At 41.9% G+C, this 20,961-nt stretch overlaps 1 protein-coding gene across 2 annotated transcripts in view; it reads right to left on the reverse strand.

Moving 5' to 3' along the window:
- LOC124281101 overlaps positions 1-20,961 on the reverse strand; it is a 48,064-nt gene that overhangs the window by 16,294 nt on the left and 10,809 nt on the right. For both annotated transcript variants that reach the window (XM_046717116.1, XM_046717115.1), the window contains exons 2-3: positions 6,004-6,133; positions 4,180-5,541 (exon numbers count right to left, since the gene is read on the reverse strand). In XM_046717116.1, coding sequence (XP_046573072.1) covers positions 4,180-5,541; positions 6,004-6,089 — 1,448 coding nt within the window. In that variant the 5' untranslated portion in view covers positions 6,090-6,133. The remainder of the gene's footprint in view (positions 1-4,179; positions 5,542-6,003; positions 6,134-20,961) is intronic.

The raw sequence follows: 20,961 nt of genomic DNA on the forward strand, positions 1-20,961 counted from the left end.
CGGAATGCAGCACAGCAAAATGTCCACATCACTCTGGCAGTAAGTCAGCAATTCCTCATTCAGATCAAAGACAGCTCCTTCAGCCACTCGTGCATCGTACCAGGCCAAGAAAGCTTTGCGTTCGGCAGAAAACATACCGTCAGGATCGTAGGTAGACACGGGAGGATAAGGGCCCACATAGCCTTGGTGAGCTTCAGTGTTGAAGAAGTGAGGGAAGTAACCTTTCTTGAGTTCCATCAACGCAAACGTTTTGGGAAACTGCTTCAGAGCCATCGTGAGGAAATTGAGTGAATCTTTGAAGACGAGGCGCCCCATGGTCATGTGAAAAGATGAGATTCCCTCGAAGTGTGACTTGAGGTGGTTTCACGAGATGTTGATGGAAGTACTGTAGGAGCAAGTGACCGTCATAGCCATGGTAGTTGTGTGCAATGACCAACATGTCGTCATCATCAATGGTAGGGGAAATGTCGTCTTCGCCGTCGTCTTGTTCCTCGTCGTCATCTTGTTCTAGTTCTACATCATCATCATTGGGTTCTGGCGATGGCGGTTTGGATTGTTTGGAGGCGCGCCCTGACGACTGCTGGTGGTGTGGCTTACGTTTCTTTTTCTTCTTCTGTTTCATTTCTGCCAGACGCATCAGCCAGTCGCCCATGTCCTTCAAGGTCGTAGATCCCCAAAACACTTTGATGCGGCTAGGTCCTTCTCCTTCTTTACGCCAGGGACACTTTTCGCACAGTTGATCCGAGGCCTCAGAAATACATTTTCCACATCCCAGATGCACCACACACAAGTTGGGAACATGAGTCCCTTGATCTTGGGTACATTCAAAATCGTAGAAGATGAACTGACGCTGTTGTCGTTCTTTGTCTTCCTCCTTGTTTTTACCCTCTTCGTTTTGCTTCGGTGGTTCGATGACGGTCATGTAGCACTGGTGGTTGGCTTTCAAGGGTTCTTTGCAGATCTTGCAGTCACGATTCGTGCCACACTGGTGGTTGGCCATGCCCAGGATTTTTCTCACGTTGACTTTGGCATAGCAACGATGACATGTGTGGATGGTGGAGCAGGTGCTCGGTTGCTTGGCGGAGGCCTTCCGATGGCGTTGAAAGCAGTACGAGTTTCGGAACCACCCGCAACATTGGAGACAGGAGAGTCCTTCACTGACCACATCGCCACAGTATCCAGGACATTGGCACCAGTAACATTGAAATTCTCGGGTGCAGCAATGATTTTCAGGGGTGCTGTATCCTTGGTCACAGATTTTACAGTAGTAGGGATAACCTGTAAAAGCTGGCATGGATGTAATGACATCGTAATGCTGATGGTGGTGATACAGGTGAAGGATCTTGGTGGGTTGAGCCACTTCACTCTTGTACAGGAGACGATTCATGACATCTTGGGAGTACATTTTGAGCTGATAGTAAGGTGCCAAACGTTGACTGAACAACTCCCACGTGGCACGTCCTGTACAAGGGCCTTCGGGGATCTTGAGTTGGTGAAATAAGCCCTTGGCGGCCTTCAACTGCGCTGGTTTACGATGGTCACACAGGTATTTCCATTGCTTCGTCCATTCTTTGGTCACAGGATCGGGTTTGTGTTCATGGTGACTGGCCACGACCAGGGCATGGGAAAAGCAGAGCTGATCCTCATTCTTGATTTGAAAGATGCATTGTTTCTTTTCCAGGAAAGTGTTTAAGCCGACGAGGTGCCTTGGCCGGCCGTGTCCCTGGCCTAGGAGAGCCGGATCATCTAAATGCAGTAAGCGTATATCCATGGTGTCATCGATATGCAACTCGTGGTTACTTTGCTGTACTTTTTCCACTTTGGCCAGGATGTGTTCCCCCTGGAGGTCCTGCATGTGCTGTAACGTGATGGGGATGGGTGTATCCAGGGCTGGATGATCCAGGATCAATCCCACGCGATCACCATCATGTCCGTTCACACTGTTTCTCAGGTCTAACAAGACAGCATCAAACTGTTCTCTGAGAACGACGGGGAGGTCTTCAGGTTGTTGACGCTGCAGCCAAGCTGGATTGAACTTCAGCTTATAGCGATGTTGTGTGCCCCGGAACTTCTTGCGTGTGATTTGGGTCGTCGGCTCCAGCTGGTAGGGCATTGGCGCCTCTTCAAGTTCTTCTTCCTTCTCTGCTTCGTTCATTCGTGGTGACGGCATGGTGAGAACTGTCAAGACCCACGCTGAGTCTGGTCTATATAGGCCACGTCACCCTATGACGTCACAATAGGTCGTCCTAAGCGTGGCAGGATGAATGACGTCACAGGTTTTTTACCATGGGCATGCCCATGGGTTTTTTCCCTTGGGCTTGCCCATGGGTTTTGCCCATGACGTCACACTAGCCTATCGACCTGATGAGTCATGATGGGATTGGTGCGAACCTGATGCAACCGGTGCGAACCTGATGCGTCAAAGTGACGTCATCAACGTCAGCTATAAAAACGAGGTTTTCCAGCTCTCCCCATCAATTGCTCACTGAAACTGGAAGCCTGCAGTCGTCTCCCGCCTCCGCCTCCTTCCCTTGCCGCCTGTGCGAAACAGATGACCACAGTTATCTGCACTGCCCCAAGGTGACCTGTACCGAGTGTGGTGCTCAAGGCCATCGCCATTACGTATGCCCCGAGACGGACAACAGCAGCAACAAGCACGATAACAACACCTGCTACAACTGTGGAAAAAAACGAAGGCCATCTCAGTTACGACTGTCCACATCCCTGCCGGTACTGTGGTAAAGAGGACCATAAGAGTATGAACTGCACCAACAAGCCCCAGAAACGTGCCGCTCCTGTCAACCATCCAAGTCAACTGCCAAAGAAAGTGGATAAACTTGAAAGCAATCGTCTACTGACACTACTCCATTACAAGGTCATCCTCGTTCAAGACCGCATAGACACCATGCACTCTGTACTTCAACGCATCTTGGAGTTTGTCGAACCCATGGACGATTCAAGCAGCACCGCCTCCAGTGGGCCACCATCACCACGATAAATGCCATGCCACGGTGATCTCTCACCAACCAATACCAACGGCTCTTTTCAGGGCCACCAACCTCGCTCGAAAAGAAAACCTGAGTGACAAAAGCATTAACCACACACTTCTCTAGCCACGCCATCGTCCCCCCTCACCACTCTCCCTCCCTCCCTCTCCTTCCCTCTCCGTCCCGTCCCACGTCCGTTCCGCCATCTTGACAGGCGCCTACGTGCGCGAGATCCCGCGAGAGTCCATGAGATCCCGCGAGATCCCACCGGAGGGGACGCCATCTTGAAACGCGTCCGCCATCTTGACCCGGAGATGACGTCATCGTCATGCGCGCGCACACACCGGAACCGGACGTGACGTCATCGCGATGCGTACGCACACACTGGAACCGGAACCACCGGAACCGGAACCCGAGTGATCTCCCCATGACCGGAAGTGACTGATCCAAGATGGCGGCGCCCACGGTGACCGGATGTGCCGGCATCTTGAAAAAGGCGCCAGGGTGACACTGTACACTACTTTCGTAACACTCAGAAATCTTCGGATATTTCCTTGTTTCAATTGTGCCAAATACTATTTATATTTAGATTTTATCATAATTAAAAGTTGTTATTAAAGCTTAATCAAGCATAGTGACTTTGTTGAGTTTTGCTATATAAATCAAGCATTAACTCGATCATAAGTTTTTTTTTGTTTAAAAATACTTCATGCAATATATTCCAATACATATCGCAATATATGCTTTCGCATCGCAATATATCGCAATATGAAAATTCTCTGCAATACCCACCCCTAAATCGTACACATGCAAATTTCACGTCAAACACCAATCATTTTTCAAGAGCGATTACTGTACAAACAACCTTGGTCATAAGGAAGTTCCCCTACTTTTTTTAAGAGTGTATTCTTCAGTAAAGACGGGTGGTGGGGTAGCCTCGTGGTTAACACTGTCTATCATCATGCTGATGACCGGGTTGGATTCCGCACATGGGTACAATGTGTGAATCCGATTTCTGGTGTTCCCCATCGTGATATTGATGGTATATTGCTAAAGCTGGGTAAAATCATACTCACGAGCGGATGCTTTAACCATTAGGCTACGCCATCACCCCAACAGGAGTCAATGTAATCATCTCATCTATCTGGAATCTCCAAGAAGAATAAATGGTATAAATGCTAGTACACATTACCTTGTTTCCTTCATTACACTATTTCCAGTGACTGCGTAAAACCATTCAATGAGAGTGTATTTTGATACAGCATCCTTTTCCACTTTGTAAGCAAGCGGGCCCTCTTTATCATAGAACACTATTCCGTTCACAGGCCGGACTTGTACTTGGATTGCTAGTTCTTTGGATTCAGAAGCATGCTCTTGACTGGAAGGAATGAAGAAAACATCCACATGGATGACCTGGTTGATATTACCATCGTAATCGCATGCGAGAACAGACTCCGTGATTCTTTCTTTTATCATAAGCGCTACTTTCTCATGGTCCTTGATAGGCACATACTGCATTTCCACCTTCTTAGACTTGTAGTCAATAAAGGGTACATCTTTTTCTGCAATACCGAAAAAATATGAGCCACCATCAGGGATTTTTGTAAACGCGCTTATATATTGCAGTAATTTGTAGTCATCAAACATAAAACCAACTATGTTTGCATCTGTTTCTTCCCCTTTGTAGTATCCTTTGAACTGAATTGATCTATTTTCGTTCAACACTTGTAAATCTTCAAACCGTCTTTCTCGATACAAGTCTGTTAGATGTCTTCTTTGTTTCAGGAAAGTGATCAAGGTTTGATCTGACGGATCAATTATTCGATCATCGAGGGATATCTTTGTCTTTGGGTCAGATGTAGTTAGACTCACGCCGCCCTCTACGTAGAGTACTATGAAGTCTGTGTAAGAATGGACCTTCCTGAGTAACGTGTCATCTATATCAGTATATAGTTCCTGGTTTTCATTCGCTTTCAAAGCTTTTTTCAGCTTTTTAAGTTCTTTCAGTATCTCAACTTCTTTCAACCTATTCTCCAACAAGATGTCTTGCATGTCATCTTTGTCATCCAGCTTCTGCTGCTGCTCTTCTAGCTGTTCTTTCAGACGAAAATGTTCATTTTCTTTCTCTCGTATGGATTCTTTCAAATGCTTCAACACTTCATCTCTTTCCTCCTTTAAGTCCTTTAAACCAGTGCAATAGTCACTCAAGAGTCGCTTAGTGTACACATCAGTGAAGAGACTTTTATCCTGTATAAGCGTGTGAAGCTTTTCATCTGCAAATTCGTTAAATGCGCCAGTGAAGTGGTCTTCTCGGTCACGCCCTACCAGATGTATAAGTATATGTCCAGAGTTTGTATTGCGAAGGGCAGTAGCTTTTTTCTGCAGTTCATAAGCTTTCAGAGCCCTCTTTTCCCTCTTGTCCTTTTTTGGTTCAGATTGTGTCCCTGCTAATCCATGCAGATAGTTTACGTGTATTGCCATACACAATACATTGGACTGAGTGGAAATTCTTTTGAAGATTGCAAGAGCCTCTTCTCCCCTTCGGATGTTACTCCTACAAAGAGAGATGATAAAATTTACAAATTATTGAAAGAGATATTTCAGATAATCCATAGATCAAAATCATTCTCAAATATACAACATATACAATTATGAATGTTATCAATATGACAATTATGCAACATGTATGAATCAGACGTACATTTTGTCAATAAGGTTTAAATACATGTCATCGTATTCCAATTTTGTAGATTGATGCTCAGTTTGTAGACCACTGGATTGTCTGATCAAGACTTGATTATTTACATATAGGTGGAATATTGCTGAGTGTGGTGTTGAGCAACAAACAAACAAATCTATGTCTTTGAAAGTAAAACTAGATTCCTTTCTTGAGGGCTTTTGTCGACAGAAAATATATGCAATTTCATTCACATGAAGATCACATGGTACATTCAAGTCACCACATGTGCATAATGTAATGATAGTTTGTTCTGCAATAAACAACAAAGAAACTCACGTTATACATTCCTCGTGGTACTTCTTGTCTGTTACAGGAGTTTTCTCTGGAGGGATATCATCTCCACAGTAAGCGCATCTTAACATGTCATCAAGGAATAGTTTGTATTCTAGATCGAAGATACGGCTCACTGAAACAAGAAACATACTTGATGGAAATCATTACACACATTTTATTAAAATTCATTTTACATTACAGTTGGTAAACGTAGAAGAGGCATTAAAGGTGTGGATGGGTTGTCTATCTACAAAATAAACAATAAAACAATGAAAAACCGTAGAGGAGTGGCTGGATCCGAGGCCTAGTTGCCATAGCTGCCAAAATTTGTGGCCCTTCTTAGATTTTAGAACCGTATCCGTTCTCATGGTGGACCTCAACACATCAACGTTAACGCAATTCGTGATTGTGCAGAATATGGGCCTTACATGATGTGATATAACTACAATAAAGCGGCAATTAGCCAAACATTCAAACACTCACAAGAGTGATAAATTTTAATATGCGCATCATGTTTGAATGTCTTCAAATACTTTGAGCACTAGGCTACCCCACCGCCCTATACCATGATACAAATGTGATACATTTCCACGAAGTGTTAATCCCAATTTTCAGTAACAGATAGTAACCATCCGCACAGGTATATATTGCCACATTAGTTCTTTGAGCAATCACAACTAGTGTACTTCAACCTACTTACTTATTATCATCTTATTGTACGTCAAACTCATCTATTGTATAAACTCAACTCTAATCACAATCAATCACTCTGTAAATCAACCTCCTCTGCTGAAATCACTAATCAAATATCCAATGTACATCAACCTTATTAATTGTATATACTCACTATGCAGCAATGTATATATTCTCCTTGTCTCAAATTGTTGTATCACTTGCTTGATAACGGTGTTAGTATCTACACCGAAACGTCGCACTCATTGCAATAAAGAAGTTGACTATCCATAGAACTTAGTTTTCCTTCACATAGATTCTACATGTGACAAAGTCGTCATTAGGGCTGTGTGTTGGCAAATTAATTGTATTGCAATATATTGTGATTCTGGTCCCTAATATGTATTGAGCTTATATTGGGAGCTTCAGTGTTTGACAGTGAGTGACACTGATTCTACATGCAGTGCCTATTTTCTTCATGCTAAGGTCCTAAGAATATAAATGTTATGGTTCTAATAACAGCATCTCAAAATTAGGTAGGATAGTTACTACAAATTGTATAAAAGTGAATACAAAAAAGTATGTCAAGTCTGGCGCCGCTTTAGCAATGTTCAGTCAATAGTAGGAGATAATTGCATTCTATCACACAAACAAAAGAATACCAAGGATTCTTCAGCAGAACAAAAGAATTCCAAAGAAGAGCACAAGGATTCCTTACATTCCTTCAAGTACCCTCCTCACCCGCCTCAAATCCATCCACTATCTTGTAGAGTACAGTGACATTCCAGAGTCCATGAGTCATCTGTTCCTGTTCCTAAACGATGAACTATAGTATTTCAACCCTTACATTCCAGAGTACACGTTCCAGTCACCTACTGAGCTGGGATGAGCAACATTCTAAGGATGATGGTGATATTCTATAGGATACCAGGCTTTGACCAATGAATGCACAGTGAACCATCAGGTTAAAACATTCACCCTAAGAAAAAAATCATTCTCGTCCTAGCCAGCACGGGGAAAAGACAGGTTACCAACTTGTGGAACATATACAATGGGAACCAGGAGCACAGAGCAGTTCATATGTTTTTCCACAAAATCATCATCATTTAATCAACATTATCCTGTTGTGAGTGAGTGAGTGAGTTTAGTTTTACGCCGCACTCAGCAATATTCCAGCTATATGGCGGCGGTCTGTAAATAATCGAGTCTAGACCAGACAATCCAGTGATCAACAGCATGAGCATCGATCTGCGCAATTGGGAACCGATGACATGTGTCAACCAAGTCAGCGAAACTGACCACCCGATCCCGTTAGTGGCCTCTTACGACAAGATAGTCGCCTTGTTATGGCATATCCTGTTGTGATAGAACTTGATGATTTAATTGTGCTGAGCAGTATTACATGTATATGCTGGCTATCACGTTTCGTGACACTGAAATCGCACAGAAAATGTTACTGTCAGTTTCACCTGTTGAGCAGAAGAGGTTGGGAAAACGTTCAGCAACAAAGGTGGGACACTGTCAGTTATGCCATTGTCAAAAAGGCGACCTTAGCTAGGTTTACTCAGTCTACCTTTCTCCGAGATGTCTTGTTCCATACTTATCCCAAAGTATTGGCTGAAGCAAGTCCTTATGATAAACAATATGTTCATGCCCATCTATCCCCATAACATCACAACAGCTGATAGCAGACATGCTTCCTTCTCGCCATGTTTATTTCCAGACTACTTCTGGTAGATACAATCTCGTAACCCCTCGCGCATGCGTAATTAATATCAACATTCATTATAATTGTCTGTTTTTTTCTTCTTGTCAAAATGTAGCAGTGTCATTTCTTTATCTTATAGTTAAAAGTTCAACTTCAGGATTCTTCATTTACTTTACCCTGGATTAAGTTAAGAGTGTTTCACTAGATAGAAGCATTCACGAGGCAGACTACCTTCGTGCTTCTAGGGGATAATTCTGCCACATACACAAATCACATGATACACATCGCAGAAACAGCTTTCCACTACGAAGAATCTGGCACAACCTCACTCCTGACGGCCCGCGTTTAGTCAACACATCGGCGAGATGCTTCTCCCCAGGACATCAGGACACCTTCACATCTCCATTTACAAGTTCTTGTTTGATCGCTGCCACATTGATCCGCAACCTTCTGTAATCTACCAACTTTGTTGACTGCAGGGTTTCCACTACACTCCTGTTATCTGTGATGGTGTCAATAGGAATGCTCTGGTCCTTTCTGTCTATCATGAATAAATGCTGTCAAGAAAATACAATCTTCAACAGACTCAAACAGCGCCATGGTTTCAGCAGAAACCATAGATCGCAAAACTCTCTATATTTTCTTAGCTTGCCATTAAAAAGGGCAACAATGATTGCTTTGATTCACTAGAAAAACTAAGTGTGCCCCAACACTACTTATACCGTCACTCAAATTTCCTAAGGAAGCGTCTGAGAATGCACCCATTCTCCAGTGTTTACCGGGACCAACATTTGGGAAGCATAGTGTGGACGAACCATTTTGTAACTTCTTGATGACTTTTCTTGCTCGGACATAGTCAGCAATTGTTGCTTTATTCAACTTTGTACTTAAATCTATCATTTCAAACGCTGCATCTGGTCTCGAACCTTGAACAGCCCAACTGATTCTACCCACCATTCCTCAGAATTTGTTTTGGCACCCGTGAAGAGCCACCTCCTTGTGGTGGGTGCTGGGTAATGCTAAGCACTCTTCAACCCCCCGTGTGGACCCGGGGGAATATTTGGTCCACCAACCCGTTTGCCGTTGGTTGCGCCCCTGTGTCGGTGGAGGACGGGATTCTGGTGGTTGAGGGCACTGGTTCCAGGAATAGCGTACCTTAGCCCAACACAGCACTTTGGCCCTTACGTCACCTAGACGGGTGGTAGAACAGGCCCGGTTCTATCAATCGGCTGGTCACGCCATGCCCTGTGCATGGACAACATTTCTCAGCAATTATTGTACTTTTTTGTACATTTTTGACAATAAATGTTTTTCTTTGAAATTATTATACTATGTATGTTTGCCTAGAGTCCTATGCCAGAAGGCGGTGGCTCATGGGCCAATCTAGTGATGTTGACCTCCGAATGATGTATGTCTCACATTCCTTGCCATGGGCCGAACCAGCCTGGCATTGAATTGGTAGACAAATACAGCTATTCGTGTCATATTCTCTGGAGTATACCATCCGTGTATCCCTGGTGTCAACATATTGGATATCCGGTGCTACTGGACACCGTCCTTGTTGACACTCCATGGTGGGTGGGGAGCAGGGATGGCGAATAAATTTCCTTTCATCATGACTCTCCAACAAGCTGGTTCAACTCGACATGAAAAAAGCGACGTCTAGACGAATTAGATCGTCCATCTGACACTCACTCTAACGTTGATTCCTGGGCTAGTTTTTTAGTGATTAAGGCTACTGATTTTTTGCCCCTCAGACTGAACCCATTTGCCATTTGCTATCTATGGGATTTGTGGGGAGGTGAAAAATGTCACCCGTCTCCGTAGTGGTTCACTTATGGTGGAGTGTGCACGCAGACAGCAATCTCTAAATCTTATGTCTGTCAAAACATTTGCCAACATAGAGGTTGCTGTGTCCGTGCACAAAACTCTCAATTCTTGCCGTACATTCTCCCCGCACTTAAAAGAGCAAGGGAGCTCACTGGCTAAAAATAAATTATGTCCCATCAAATCGCTGACTTTTTTCAGTGCGGGGCCGGTTAAGGCCAAGGTCGTCAATGGCGAACGAGCACGACACAATTCTGTTTGCGATGAATAAATGTACGTAAACTCATTATGACAGTGAGATGTAAGTGTCTCTGAAAGAATGGGGACTAGCGCGCTGACAGGCGCCATCAGTTCAATACGTTTTGGTGAATGTCGTTTGTGTGTACTGTGAAATAAACAAGAAAATGGGTGAGTTACGGCTACAAATTCTGAGCAAGGATTTTGGCTCGGAATCGAGAAATCACGATTTTTCGAGCTTCCGAAGAACCTAGCTCCAAAAGTTCTGCTTCGATTTTTGTGCTGTATGTCTCATTTTGTAGGTAAATCTATTGGCTTGAAATTTGTGCAACTTTAAATGGGATAAATACAGTGAGTATTGTTGTACTCGCCCTGAAACGAACCTGGTGTGTTGACCTCGTTACATCCCTTTCCTTTTATATAGTAACAATATCCCGTCAGTGACAGTATATACCTTGATGGCAGTTTTTAGTGTTACAAGCCCCTGTGTTTCAAATCACGAACTATGAAGGACCTTTTTAATGGTATCAGTTCTCAAGTAATTATTGCATTTTTAAAAGAATTAGATTTTTTAAATGATTTGTAAATAGATAAATATTTTATGATTGGAAGTTTGAATTAGTAACTAACATTGTTAGTGGCTGTATCCTCGAGGGGGTTGAAGTACTGTAAAATAATTGTCCTCCTGAGAGGGTACGTAAGTCCCAAAACATTCAAGGTAAATTTAAACTTTCCATTTTTTTTAATCGTAGAATATGTGTAATTTTAATGTATGGCTAGATGTATCTAAATTGCTGACAATTCCCATGGTCCCTAGTATGGTGATCTACCTTCAGTTGTTAGCAATCTATAGCCGGTTTTTATATTGTATTGTCATTTATAGGTAAAATGTTTTAGATTAATTACTAATCTTAAAGTTGTTTTACTGTACTTCGTCAACAGATGTTTTATGATGTAATTGTGTTTATTGTTAATTTATAACTTTTTAAGTCACAATATGGCTGAAATATTGCCGATGTGAGTATAAATTTTAACTCACTCACTCACTAAAACTTCATTTTTCTTTAGGACCCTGGCAGATGATTTCATTGTCGATGTCAGACACATAGTCTTCTTGGGACTCTATAATTCCCTGATTGTATTGCTTAATGTGAAAACCTATACATGTATATCTGAAAGCATTTCCTTCCACTTTTACAGCTATAAATCTTTGCCCCAGTCTTCCCATAACGTTTTCTTCAAACAGTGGACAACCAGAATGTAAGAAGTCATCAACATGTGAAATAATTATCCATTTCAAGTCACCTTTCTCTTTCATGTAGAATAAGGCTGGGTCATACTGTGATTGCAGACACCCTAGTTTTGTCAACTCTTCTACCACACTGAAGTAAAACTGTCGAGCTGCATCACCCAGACCATACAAACAGTGATCAAGCTTCCATATGTTCCCTTCTGTCACATCTGCTTCTAAGTACACATCTCTGTCCAGCTTCTTGCCCTGAAGGAAAGCAGATTTGATGTCTGTTATCTTGACTGACCAACCATTACTTGCAGCAATAGCCAGAAACAGTTCTTTTCACATTGTTTCTGGCCTGGTTTGCTGGCAAATTTTCATCACCGTCTTTTTCTTCAACTGCACATTCTTCCTGGCAACTTTGCCCACCACATTCTGTATCTAGAATTTGTATCTTCTCATTTTCAGCTTCTCTCCCCATATTGTTTGTGTCTTCTTCTTTCTTTCCATTTTCTTTCATCTGTGTTATCTGCTCTCCAGCTCTACTTTGTCTCTTCATTGACCTTCTTGTGTATACACCTCCATGTCGTACAAAACCAACTCGCCCATTTTGAAAGACAACATTGCCTGGTCCAAGCCATCTCTCAGAACCTTCTCTCTTGTAGTATATCCTGTCCCCATTTCTGTAAACCACTTCTGCAGCTCTAACCTTGTGTCTTAGCGCAGGTCTTATTCTCTCAGAACCTTCTGATTCAATGAAGGCCTTCCTTGCACTGTGTAAAGATGTCACTTGTGCTCGTTCCATCCAAAGCTGGCAACTGATCAGACATAACATTGGGAAGATTTGGGTTGTTTCCAAACACCAACTGGTATGAATTGTAGCCATGCCTCATCTGCAAACTGTTTTTGCCATGTTTGTCCAACACAACAAAATCTCAAGTGGTGTTTCTGGATATTGAGCTTCAAGTTTCAACAGCATAATGTCAGTCACTGCATGGACCCTTTCACAAAACTGAGAGCGTATGTAAGTCCCAAAACTCTCAAAATAAATTTCAAACTTACTAGGATTTTAAGCGTAGAATTTTTGTGATTTTAATTATGGCTAAATTTGACTACAATCGCCGGCTGCTGAAGGGATGATGTAAATCCAACTAGGGTCCATGCAGGTAGCAAAGGAACTGTAAGTCCCCATGGTCCTTAGTATAGTGATCAACCTTCAGTTGTTGGCGACCTATAGCCAGTTCTTATATTGTATTGTTGTCTCTCGTGATCTATTTTTATGATAGCATACTAGTTTTAAATTAAGAGGTGTGATATTCTAGTAGTTTTACTGTCCTTCGATGACAGGTTTTTACATTATACATTTATTGATATGAATATTGATATCAACTGTTCTCATCACTATATGGCTGCAATATTGCTGATGTGACGTTAAATTTTAACTCACTCACTCACCCTTTCACCCTATGACCACTCTGTGCTGTCTGACCATTTCGGTATTGTGTGTTCTACAGACATCCAAAAGCCTTCACGGGCATTCCGGAACATTAAATGTAGAAAATGGAAGGATATTGACACTCAATCTTTTGAAACCGATGTGAGATCTTCCTTAAATTGTCTACAAAGTGACAAAGTGTCTGACACTGTCAACTTGTACAACAATGTTCTCAGTGAAATGATAGAGAAACATGCTCCTAAGAAAACACGAACGGTAACTGTCCGACTACAAACTGCTTGGTACAGCGATGAAATTAGAACTGCCAAGCAGGAACGTCGCAGATTAGAGCGACGAATGTGCAAGACTAAGCTAACCATTCACCGCCAGATGCATGCTAAACAGAGAAACATTGTTATATTTCACGTCAAAGATCAACAATGCTCAAGATCAGAGGGACGTTTTCCAAGTTGGTAATGCATTGCTCTTCAAGAAAAAGCAAACCACTCTGCCTTCCCACGTAACAACAGAAAAGCTCGCAAACACGTTTATCAACTTCTTCACTGAGAACGTCCAACGAATCCGTGATGCCCTTAATACATCAAATGATAATATGGGGTCAAATGCAGCTTGTGTGGTTAAGCCGGCAAAGCCAGCTATGACACACTTGACATGCTTTAGTCCCATCAGTAAAGATGAAGTTGGAAAACTTCTGACAAAGAGTCCAACAAAGTCTTACAGTCTCGACCCTTGTCCAACATGGCTACTTAAACAGTGTCAAGGTGTTCTTCTGCCAATCCTCACTTCGATGGTAAATCAGTCACTTGCACAAAGCAAGGTACCAGAGGCACTAAAGGAAGCACTTATTACCCCCCTGTTGAAAAAGCCATCACTGGATCAAGAAGTATTCAAGAACTATCGTCCAGTCTCAAATCTACCCTTCACTTCAAAGTTGATTGAGCGGGTAGTAGCAGCTCAACTGCAGAAGAACATGCAGGACAATAATCTCGGAGAGGTCATGCAATCGGCTTACAAGACTGGCCACAGCACAGAAACAGCTTTGTTGCGTGTACAAAATGATCTTCTTCATGCTGTCGATACCAAGGGATCGGCGATTCTCGTCCTCTTGGATCTATCAGCAGCATTCGACACAATAGATCACTCAACTCTTCTCAAGACACTGGAGTTACACGTTGGTGTTACAGATGATGCCCTATCATGGTTCGCATCATATCTCACAGGACGCCACCAATCAGTCATAATTGATGCAGTGCGATCAGATAGAAGGGAACTGAAGTTTGGAGTGCCACAAGGATCTGTTCTTGGTCCAATACTTTTTACCATATACACCCTATCAGTTGGAACTATTGCAAGATCACACAACCTGAGTTTCCACCTGTATGCTGATGACACACAGCTCTATCTGGGATTCAAACCATTGTCAACATCATCAGTTAGTGACACATTCCAGAGAATCACAGACTGCATAGTCGACATCAAATGTTGGATGACATCACACTTCCTAAAATTGAACGATGATAAAACTGAAATTTTGATCATCAGCTCAAAACAAATGCAGTCCAAGCTACAAGTTCCTGCTATACACATTGGAGACAGTATTGTGAAACCAAACAGTCAAGCACGAAATTTAGGTGTGATCATTGACCCGACATTCAGTCTAGAAAACCATGTGAGCAATATCTGCAAAAACGCATACTACCAAATCAGGAACAACAGACACATTAGCAGATATGTGGACAAAGTCTCTGTCAAATGGTTAGTCCAGGCATTTGTAATATCACGTCTTGACTATTGCAACAGTCTCCTGCATGGCATTCAACAGCAGCATCTAGACTAACTACAGCGTGTACAAAACACAGCTGCCAGATTAATTACACGCTCTCAAATGCGTGATCACATAACACCAGTCCTCAAAGAGTTGCACTGGTTACCAGTGAGACAGAGAATCGTTTTCAAACTACTGCTGTTTGTCTTCAAATCACTCCATGGTTTGGCTCCAATGTACTTGCAAGACCTCACACAGTTGTATCGACCAGAACGTGCACTGAGATCTGCATGTCAACAGCAGATGATAGTACCACCAGGCCCAGACCACAACTTATGGAAATAGGACTTTCAGCAGAGCTGGTGCATTTCTATGGAACGAGCTTCCGGCGGATGTCAGGAAATCTGAGGATGTCAGCAGCTTCCGATCCACCCTGAAGACCATCCTCTTCAAAAGAGCATATGACTGAGCGCACTTGAGCAGGACTATATCTGGATAAGATGCGCTATATAAATGCATAATTTATTATTATTATTATTTATCCAGTGTTTCAATAAACAGTTCAATACGTCTCGAGTTGCCTTCCTAAGTATGAAGGTGGAGACTGTGAATCTCGACCACATATCCACAATGTGAAGTATGTACAACTTGTTCCACTGTTTTAGGTCCATGGATACCTTCTCATTGAAACGCATTGCCACCGGTAAAGTTACTACAGGTTTCGGAGGTATGGGCGCATATCGTTTGCATAGATCACATTTCTGATAAATGATAACAGATTTTTCAACTTTGATTTACCTGGATGTGCAAACTGGTGATGAAGTTTGACTAAGGTCTTGTATTCATATATCTTGACTACATTCACATCTACCTCAGTCACATCTGAGTTTCCGAGAGGCAAACAGTAATGTCCAGATGAAGTTTATTTTAATACCATTTTCTTCCTTAATACTTCAGCTGAATCAATTTCAAGATCAAGCTTCACCCTCGCTTTCTTCTTTGACCAAAGCAAATGAATATCTGACATCACCACCTGCTATCGATATCGGTATTGTGTAAGAGTCGACGGATATCAGTTTTTCACCTCCACCAAACTTGAAAACTTTTTCCCCTGACTGTGATTTCACTTGTTTCATCTGTTCTTCATCCAATGTCATTAGGTATGTGTCCATCCATTCCTGCCCACAAACAGTGCTTGAGCATGCAGAATCCAGTACTATGGCATTTTGTGCTTCTTTACTTAGAGTTCTCATACTGTCTTTTAAACCTCCTCTATACAACATAATGTTTTCAAGTTAAGAGTCCTCTACCTCTTCTACCATCATTGCTGTCTTTTCAAAGTTATGTTGACACGAACTAAATAGGTGTTTGGTGTTTCGGATTCATGTCCCTTTGATCCTTTCCCCTTCCTGTAAAGCTCGTATTAATACCACCGTGATTATATCCATCGACTGTTCCTAAACCCTTGACAACCACCCCTTCCTCTTCCAGAGTTATAAAAATTTGGTCTTCTACCTCCATATCCTGTGTAGACCTCATCAACTGAAAATGTTGGCTCTACTTTTATGGGTCTTCATGCTTCACTTCTCTCGGGTTAAGGCATTCATACTGTTACGAGAGTGTGTTTTTTGTAATTTGTAATACCATTGGTTAGGTGATAGTTATTATGAGTCACAATGTTTAAAGTTTTGAGTGTGGGTTGTGGGTCGCATTTCGTGTCATAAATGTTCAATGGCAATAGTATTTTAGCGGCACGCCTTTTGGGATAGTGCTCCAGAGCTACCTACCTTGACCGGTTATTTATGTGTTGACTTCGTCATGTCGTGGAGTTTTCCACAGATTTCGAGAAAGTTCTGAGTGGATACAGAATGTTCTAGACTCTGTGTCAGTATATATAAAGGCTGGTTGTTGTGTTGTGCCACACGGAATCACACACGACTAATACACGGAATTACACAGGACATTTCATATCACTGGAGTTGTGCCTACCGTTACATCTGTCTGCCTCGTCTAGCTGACCTACATTCGAGAGTGACTGCTTGACTACTGTTCTCATTATAAACAAGCTTCATTCAGAATATCTGCTCACTGTAATTACCAAGGCTTGCTGGTTTAAAGGGGACTCTTAAACCTTTTGTCTCGGCAATTATTTAACCGTAACAATACCTTCTCCCCAAAACTTTTTCAAAGAAGCAGTTGCTTGTTCTAAAAGAGTATCTTTCTTACTGAAGTCCATACCTGTCAAAACTAGCAGTTTTTTCTTCTTTTGTTAACATTGCTCTCCGTAACAAGTTTAAGTGCTAAAACTTCAGATGGATGAGTTATACCATTTTTCTTGATTTTATGGTAGCAGTGGTCAAAGGCAGTAATATATTCTGTCATGGTCATTTCTTTCTCTTTTTTGACAGTCTTCAAATTTTTCTAAAGAGTCTGCAAGTTTATCTTTTCCAAGATATTTGTCCGTTAATGCAATTAATGCATCTAATCCTGTGTTTAATTTTAATGTTTCCAAGTCAATTAGGTCAAACGCTTTCTCTCTAATTGATGTGGGGTCGTCTTCTGGTAAAGATAATGCAGCTGATGTGCCCCTGTGTTTAGCAGGAATTTCTGTAATTGAATTCCAGGACTTCAGTTCCTGTCTATAACGTTCATAACTTTTATCAGGCCTGACTTTTGCTGATAGAATTACTTCCACATGTGGAAAATATCACGTGTCAACGAACCAATGCGACCATTTGTTCATGCCCATTTACCTCGTAACATCACGACAGCTGACAGGACACATGCTTCCTTCTCGCCATGTTTATTTCCCAACTACTTCCAACAGATACAATCTTGTAGCCTCGCGCAGGCTTTCGCGCATGTAAAATTAATGTCAACACAATGGGGTGATGGACTCTTTCTCCATGACCCTAAACTTTTTGATGCATCAAGCTGGAAAGGACAAAATTGGTTAGGAAAGGTATAAATGGAAGTGAGAGATATTCTCTTGAAGTAGTTTTGCGCTCTAAAAAAACAGAAACATATACACATGTGATCATCACTGAGCGTGTGTTGTTTCATGGAACAGAGGAACCGACAAAAAAGATATCTTCTACTCCTGGAAACAAGTGATGCTGCGGACATCCCGCACTCTCAATGAACCTGTCATCATGCAAACTAATGAATGGCTTCAAAATCGTGGTGAATGTGTGAAAAGAGAAAAGTTCAGGATAGACAGAAAGCTACCAAAACGAGTGATCATTAAAAAAGTCCAGGAAAGGGCCTGCGTACACAGTCGAAGTATTTAGAGTAAATGGAGTGAAACACACAGAAGATTTACTGACCTTGTGTCACTAAAATCATTCAACGACTTTCCTGGGAACTATGTTTTGGTTGTATGATTGATGAAGAACAGGTTCATACTTGTCATGACATGTCAGAACAGGATCAAGTGGACAAATACTTCAACACAGCCATGACTTAGGTGAACCATGGATCAAACTACTGACAGATGACATACCATTGACTGATTTTGGCTTTGTCCCCTATCAGTGTAAATATTATTAGTTAAAAGACAGAAATGGCTCAATGATTTCAAACCATGTGTTGTGAAGATGTTATGTTTGGAAAACAGATTTAAACAAACAAATGTTACTACAAATGAATGTTCTTCTGTGTAAAACTTTTCAAACGATTTCTTCTTTTTCTTTCTTTTTATTTGTAAAGTGTGGGAATCTTAAATCTTAGGAATAACAAACTGATTTGTTTAACCTTGCCCGCGTGTTATATACTGAAAGCCATTAAAAACGCAATTGGTATTTGTTGTCCTGAAACTTACAAAAGTTCTATTGAAGAGTTTTTTCTGTGATACAGAGGATGTAGGGATAAAAGGCTGTTATTCTGGCCCATTTCGAGTTCGAGTCCCAGAGCATTCCTCTCACATGAACTTTGATACTTAAAACTGAATCTTTGACATTTCTCATAAACACAACCACATTCATGAAACACGTTGTGCACATGCATTACCTGCACCCAGGCCCTGTAAAAGCACAAGGAATTTTTGAACTCAATCACTTTGAGAAAATGCCACACTTGACACAAGACGAAAGGAATCAGGTTATCGGTATGGTCAGCCAAGGTGCTTCAGATCTGATGATTGCCAGGCACTTTAATGTACATCCATCCACTGTAAGTCGACTCAGACAACGTTTTCGGGCTACCGGAAGTGTTGCTGATCGTCCGTGACCTGGTGCACCACCTGTGATAACAGCTCAACAAAATCGCAATATCCGAGTTTCACACTTGCGAAATCCGTTCCAAACAGCTGATGATTAGGCTAGGAGGACAATTGGGACAAGTCAACGTCATTTCAGTGCCAAAAAAGGTGCAAGGACGCCTTGCTGCCTTCAACATCCAGTGTCGTCACCTGTACCGTGGTCCAACCTTATTGCATCGCCACAGACTTGCCAGACAGCGATGGGGAGCAAATGGGGCCAATCTTGGAAAACAGGACATGGCCAGATGTCATTTTTTCAGATGAATCCAGGTTTAACTTATCCTTTGCAGATGGACGTCAACAGATTTATCAACGTAAAAGAGAAAGACTTGCGCCAAACTGTGTCCTTGAACATGATCGTTTTGGAGGGGGTGATGTCATGATCAGACCACAGACCATCAGAGGCTGCAGACCATCCAACAGCTGTTCCTGAGAAATGTGTGTCTTTCAATGCCCCAAAGACTGCCAGCATGTCTTGCAGCGCACGGTGGACACACACGATATCGACTGCAAGTGACCCCTCCTTTGTGTGATGTCGTTGTTGCGTCACTGATGTTGTTGACTGGACATTTTCAGATGAAATTATTCACAGATGTTCACTTAAAAACATATCTGCCAGTTAGGTATATATATATATGTTGAAATTAGTGTGAGTAAAGAAAGTTTGAATGTCAAATTGCATTTTTAATGGCTTTCAGTATATATTACTTACCTTGGCTTGGTATGACTCAATGCATCATGACTTCATGCAACAACACACCTTAGGTGTTTTATTCACAACCATAGCACATATTTGTGTATCAATTTGCTCTTCAGTTGTCTTCATGTATTGTGAGAGTATCCAGGAAAATTCAATTCCATCACGGCAAAAAGGTGCATGAGTTTGGTGGTGTTGCCTACTGAGCAAGGAAATGGACTGTAGATGCCTAAAAATAAAATCAGTTCACTGAATTTTGTCAATGAAAGATGATGGATAGAAATTTTCGAAAAGCGCTGGCAATTCACGGTGCGAACACCAGAAGTGGTCAGCAACATTTTCATACCTACAAATGCTGTATTTTGTATGAGCTAGAGGTGTTGTCGCTTGCTAGTTTCTTTATGTTCAAGTGTCTTTGCCAATATCTTTCAGCGGATATCTTTGGACATGCTGACATATTCAAGAAACGCTAAGCCCAAATTGAACAAAAAGATGAATGGAAAAACGAACCTTACAAGAAACACTAAATCCAAACTGCAGAGAAAGTTCATATTTAGATGGAAGCTACACTTCGACGGGTAAAGGCTAAATGTAACAGGAAGAACACAAATTGCCAGAAGCGCATGAATCAACTGTGATTAATTGTTGTAGTATCTCTTGTAAATCATCAATATTACTCTGGCCATCATGGAATTCACATCATGTCCGGAGTGTGAGAAGACCTTTACTAGGGAAGATAACATGCAGAGACATACGAGACAAATGCATGTTCAGTGTTCACAATCTACCCCTCCTCCTCCTCCTCCTCCTCCTATCAGGACATCACTTCTCCTCCTCTTCCTCCTCCTCAAGGCATTCATTCGGAACATTTCAAGTTCACCATTTCATCCATCATTGTAGGACCCAGTGGTAGTGGGAAGTCAGTGTTTATCTTCAACCTATTATGATGTGGACTCTTCAAACCAATGCCTCACCACATTGTCTGGTGCTATACTGTATGACAACCCCTTTATGATACTCCCAAGTGCAGTTTGTAAAAGATATACCTTACAATCTCGAGGATGATAACTGCTTTGATGTCTGTCACCAAAACATGATAATGTTGGA

This window comes from Haliotis rubra, unplaced genomic scaffold, assembly GCF_003918875.1.
Source record: "Haliotis rubra isolate DU_JTF1 unplaced genomic scaffold, ASM391887v1 Scf28, whole genome shotgun sequence".
NCBI classification, from domain to species: domain Eukaryota; kingdom Metazoa; phylum Mollusca; class Gastropoda; order Lepetellida; family Haliotidae; genus Haliotis; species Haliotis rubra.